This window comes from Octodon degus, unplaced genomic scaffold (genome assembly GCF_000260255.1).
Source record: "Octodon degus isolate 3935 unplaced genomic scaffold, OctDeg1.0 scaffold00073, whole genome shotgun sequence".
Taxonomy (NCBI): domain Eukaryota; kingdom Metazoa; phylum Chordata; class Mammalia; order Rodentia; family Octodontidae; genus Octodon; species Octodon degus.
In genome coordinates, this window is record NW_004524649.1 from 2,491,596 (window position 1) to 2,497,248 (window position 5,653).

The window sequence follows — 5,653 nt, forward strand, 5'->3', positions numbered from 1 at the left end:
GCAGGGTGGGTGGTGGGTCAGGTGGCCTTTGTATGGACTGTGCTATTGCTGACCTGGGAAGAGAGGCCAGGCCTGACTTTTGAGGAGGGGGCCTGGCGACCTTGTCTGGCCTTCGTGACCCTCTTGGACTCAGGTGGACACCTGGTGGTAGGAGGCTGTCATCCCAGCTACTTCAGAGACTGAGGCTAGCCTGGGCAACATTGAGGCCCTGTCTCCAAAAATAAAACAGGCTAGGTGTGGAGGTTCAGTCCCCAGACTGGAGAAAGTGACACAGCATTGTTTTAAGTCATCAGCTCTGTATTCACTCCTCAGTTTGCCCAGGAAGGCTCCAGATCTGTAGCGTGCCTGGTCTTCCGCCAGGTGGTAAGCCTAGGAGGTAGACTTGGGCTCTTGGTAGAATGGGAGTCCTCAATACCCCTCACCTCAGGACCAGGTCTAGGGCTACTGTGGCTGTGAAACTGATCTCAGAGGACACTGGGACAGAGCGGACGGGGTCTGGACTGCTATGCTGACATTGTGTCACCCCAGGCATCTGTTAGGATCCACTGTGAGTGTGCTGGCCAGCAGGGGCCATGACTGTGGGGCTGGAGTGCAGACATCCGCAGCATGTGCTGCTTCCAGAGGCGAAGTCAGTGACAAGTGAGCACTGGCACCTGGACCCACTGGAGCCAGGGGATGACCCAGACCACGGAGCAGCACCACAGAGTCTGAAACAAAGGAGGAGCTCAGACTCACACCCTGGCTGCCCAGGTCCTGCTCCCCAGCCATGTTCCACCCCTACTGCCCGGGCCCCACCCACCCAGCCCAGCCCTGGTGCTGCCCAGCTGCTGGGCCATTAAAGTGTGTGCATGCTTGTGTGTGCTCACATGTGTGTGCTTATGTGTGCTTGTTTGTGTACATGCCTGTGTGGGCCTGCCTGAGGGAACCTTTTCTGCTGTTTTTAGTTTGAAAATTTCAAACCTGCAGAAAATGTGAAAGAATGATTCAAGAATAAATTTCACCTGTATTTGTATTTATGGGTTGTTGATTTTTATCACCTTTGTCTTCCCTCTTTGGAAATGATTGGTCACATTCACCTGTCACATGCACCTGTTGTACCCACCGCATTTGATAGCTGTCATGCTGTGACTGTCTCACACTGTTGTTTCTGAGTTATCCGAAGGTTTTGGGGGCAGCCCTCCCCAGAGAGCTGGAGGGCCCTGGGCCTCTGACTCATGGGGAGGGAAGGGCATGCATGTGCCCTGCAAGGCCGGGGATGGATGCTGCCTTCCTTGTCCCTGTCTGGGTGCTGGGTGCCAGGTGGGCAGGAAGGTAGCCCCGCATGCTTACCTGCTTCAGGGGAGGGCTGGTTTGGAAGTCACAGTGGTCCAGAGTTGGGTGTGGGGTCTTCCTGCACGTGGTCCTGCCGATCTGCACCTCTAGCATGAACTTCAGGCCTTTCACCACCTGGGGAGCAGATTCTGCAGTCTGGTGACCTAGTGCATCCTGGGTAGACCTTGAACCTGGAGTGCTCAGGCCTGAGCTGCCCACCTGCCAGGCTTGGGTCCCTTCCAGGATGTCTGCTGCCTGGAGCCTTCACTTAGGAGGGCACCAGCCCAGGCCACTCTGGCCTCACTCCAGCTGCTGACCCAGGCCAGAGCCCAGGAGCCTGAGGAGCTAAAGAGGATGGTGCCTGCTGTGTCCCCAGCTCTGCCCTACAGCCCCACTGGGAGCCCTGGGTTTGGAGTTTCATGGCTGTTTCTGTTCCTGCTCATCTGTCCTGTGGAGCAGGAGAGGAAAAATTCCTCAGGGTTTAGCAACAGGCCTTCCAGTACCAGGTCAAATAAAGTTCCCAGCCTCACCAAAGTACAAGGGACTCTGCCCTGTCCTCCCACAGAGGACCTCAGGGCACCTCGCCCAGGCAAGACCATGGCCCAGGGTGGGCTGCTGTCCACACCCAGACTGTCCTCGGCAGCAGGCTTCCTAATGTGAGAAAGTGTGCGCCTGTTCACACAGCCTAGTACAGTGGGAAAGGGGTGAGTTGGCTGGGCCTAGTGGCCCAGGACCATGTGCTGTGGGCACTGCTAGCCTTCAGGCTCCTGCTCTCCCAAGCACGGCACATGTGGAGTCCCACAGGGTCCCTGGACCCTGCGTAAGTCTCCTGAGGTGTCCTCTCCCTATCTTGTGGCTGTCACCTGGCTCTGCTGACAGGGATGCACTTGGCTGGAGGGGTACTGAGAGGTCACTGGGGAGCATGGAGCTTCTGCAGCTCGGGGAAGAACAGATTTGAGCCAGAGTGGGACAACACTTGTGTTAGGACACAACAATGGGGCAGATGGGACGACTGGGGCAGATGGTGCCAAGTGCCCGAGGCTGAGGTATGGAGGATGTGCTGCTCCTGGGGCCCAGCTGCAGGGGCCCAGCGGCAGGAGACTTCTGTAGTGAGCATCCAGCCCCATTCCAGCCTCACCTGCACCAGGGCTCTGCTGACGTGGGCCTCCTTGTACAGGAAAATGTCATTGGTGTAGTTGTTGAACCGCTCCACACTGTATCTGGCCGCTTTGAGGACTCTGGGGTCATTAGTGTTTATTGGTTTGGGGGATCCTGGCAGGATATCCAAGTTAGGGTCCTGGGGGCAGAAATCTGAGAGAAACAGAACCAGGTGAGCAGGGTCCATGGCTCATGCCTGCCCTGCGGGGCTGCCCGGTTCTCTGCCCCTGCTGCCCCAGCCTCACCTGTGTGCACCTCACCTGTGTTCCCCTCCGCTCTGTATCCCCACCTGTGCATGCCTTCCTGCGCACTGCCCCTCCCCTGTACACACTCGCCCGTCTACCCCCTCACCTGTCTTCACTTGGGGCTCTCACCAGAGCCCCTCACCTGTGTTCCCGTCAGCCCTGCGCCTGGCTGGCACCCCTCCCCCACCATGTGCACTCCATGTGCACACCCACAGCTGCCCCATGCTAGCTTCAGAACCAAACATGGACCATGGCGGGGGGCAGGGGGGGCGGGGAGGGTAGCCTGTCCTCTGCCCGCTGTGAAGCCCTCCAGGACCTGGGGACTCCCAGCTTGGGAAGGGGACACTGAACACCCCCAAGGAGTGGGGTGTGCACAGGATGTGGCCCCAGGATGTCCGCCTGCCATAGGCCCTGGATGTGAGGGTGCATGTGTACTGGCTATGGTGTGTTCCTGCTGCCCCTTGGCTACCACCCCTGGCTCCCTGGCTCTGACCTCATGGTAGCCTGGGGGGCTCTCCAGCCACACCAGTAAAGGGGAAGCACTGTTCATAGTAGGGTGATGCCTATTCCGCCCCATCCCTAGGTCAGAGGTCTTGGTCCCTCGGCACCCCTCCAGAGGCAGCTGCTGTGGGGTCCATCCCCTGCCCCAGCAGGCCTAGGCCACTGTGGCCAACTTCTGCTGGGGACCTGTGACTGTGTGCCGGTCAAGCCACCTGGCTTGGCCCTGCCTAAGTTTTCAGCCTGCAGTGTCCTCTTCCTCCTCCCTGTCCCATCTGCTGACCCTTAGGAGCAGACTACCGGGAGCAGAGGGGCAGCTGCCCTTGGGGCAGAAAGCCAGCAGAAGACCTCCCCATGCATGCAGTCTTCACTTTTCCTGTCTCTCCCCTCTCAGAGTGGTCTCAGGCTGTGCAGGACCCCAAATCCAGGGACACCGGACACACAGAATGCTTTCCTGCTGGGGACAGAGCTCCATGACTCCCCCTCCCTATGACCCCTGTTCCCACTGTCTGCTGCTCCCCACCCTGCCACCCTCCAATCCCTTCCCGGCCTTGGTTCCCTAGGGGCTGCAGCCAGGAAGGGCCTGGGTGGACCAGAGAGGGCAGGGTCTGGGCTACATGGCCCCCCCTTGAGACAGGTAGCAGGGGTGTCTTCTTACCTGGGGGGTCCCTGCAGGAGCCCGCAGTGAGGCAGCAGAGGGTGAGCAGTGTGGCCGCCCGCATGGTAAGGGCAGTGCTGGGCTGCATGGGCGCTGGCGGGTGGAGCCCTGTGCACTTAAGGGTGGGCAGGCAGTCTGCTGGAGCAGGAGGGTGGCTTCTTGCTGAATCACTTTGACCAGAAGCTCCTCTCCTCAGCTGTTGGCCACAGGGGCAACCGCTTCCTTTATATAAAGTTTCCAGGTGCAATTGCTTGCTAGTGGGGGAGGAGGAAGCCACAGACCTGCGGCCACGGGGGGGATTTCTGACGCAGAGCCACACGTGGGAAAGGGCTGCACAGTTGGGATGAGCAGCATTTTCAGAGGAAATGGCTTGACTTTCTTGAATTTACCCTTTTTCCCTTCACTGGTCCTCAAGGCCCTGGCAGACTCCCACGCTGGGAGTGGCATTGCCCTGGGGGCAGCAGATGAACTGAGTAGGAGTCACCCACAATTTATCACTTCCCGTCTTGGGCTCAGCACCAGCAGGGGGAAGAAGAGGACAGTCTGAGGCCCAGAGCCCTATCAGGGCTCCACTCCCATGTGACTCAGGGTGGGGACCTGGCCCCAGAAGCCTGATGTGAGGCTGGGGTTCGAATCAGAGCTGGGATTCTTAACACCTGTTGGCCTTAGAGAAGAAGCAGCCTCTCTCTGCCTCAGTTTCTCCTAGAAGACTGTGGAAAGGACTTCAGAGCTTCCTCAGTGGGAATGTTGTAGAGCTAGGACAGAGCCAGTGGTCAGGCCTATGCCCACCTCAGTACAGACACCCTGACCCTGAGCAGGCAGCCCCTCACTGCAACCTGGGGTCTCTGTGCCCCTGGTCTGCTAGATCATCTGGCATGGTGGCAGGAGACCTGGCTTTGGGGGCCAGGCCAGGCTGCATGGTGCACGTTCCTGCGGGGAGGACTCGTGCCAGGAAAAGGTATGGGCAGGCCCAGATCCCAGCCCTCTGCCCGCTCCCAAGGCTGCAGCGCAGCCCTTCAGGGCTCCTTGGGCTCCGAGCCCTGGTGCTTCAGGTTTCCCTGGACCTAGAAGGGCAGCAGAATTCCAGGCAGAGACAGTGCTGGCACTCTGGTGCCGTCCAGCACAATCATGATACCCACTGATTGGGCCCCTAATCCCCTGTGGGTAGCCATGTGCCTGCACATGAGACTGGGTTGTTTGTGGAATCTGACACAGAATGTGCAAGGCTGGGTGAGGCCAGTGGCCCCACACCAAAGGGTAAAGAGAGCCCAGGGTCTAGCCCACCTCACTTCCACTCCCGGCTGCCCCACTCTCCTGAGCCAGAGCTGGGCTGTACTTCTCCCTCTTCCAGGGCTGTGGTGTTAAGGTCGGGGTCCTGAGCACAAGAAATGGTGTCTTGTGAGTTGCATGGGGTCCTGTGGGAAGCCTGAGTCCCCAAATCCTGCTGGGTGTTCTTTGTGCATGGAAGAGGCTCCACCTCCCCGGGTACTCCTGGTCCTGACCTCAGTACCCATTCGCCTAGGCCCCTGCATCCAGCACAAAACTGAGTCCTGTCCACCCCCAGGGTACAGTGCAGTGGGGTGATGGCAGGCTTGCTTTGAGCTCGCCAGGTACACAGCAAATCATAGCCTGGGTGGGGACAGATGCAGTGCTCGATGGTGGTGGAGGCAGCGGAACAGAGGTCACTCAGAAGACTGGGAGTGTGGGCCAAGACGGATGCACGGGCTGGGAGTGCTCAGCCCTGGGAGTGTGGGCCAAGACGGATGCACGGGCTGGGAGGTGT

General features: G+C 59.2%; 1 protein-coding gene across 1 annotated transcript; it reads right to left on the reverse strand.

Annotated features, from left to right (window-relative positions):
• Window positions 1-246: 246 nt before the first annotated feature.
• On the reverse strand, window positions 247-3,978 carry Cst7 (cystatin F). Its single transcript, XM_004635654.2, has 4 exons — window positions 3,871-3,978; window positions 2,450-2,622; window positions 1,330-1,446; window positions 247-707 (listed from the first exon to the last, which is right to left on the reverse strand). The coding sequence occupies exons 1-4, from the start codon at window positions 3,956-3,958 to the stop codon at window positions 630-632; spliced, it is 456 nt and encodes a 151-aa protein (XP_004635711.1). The 5' UTR covers window positions 3,959-3,978; the 3' UTR covers window positions 247-629.
• Between the last annotated feature and the right edge of the window lie 1,675 nt (window positions 3,979-5,653).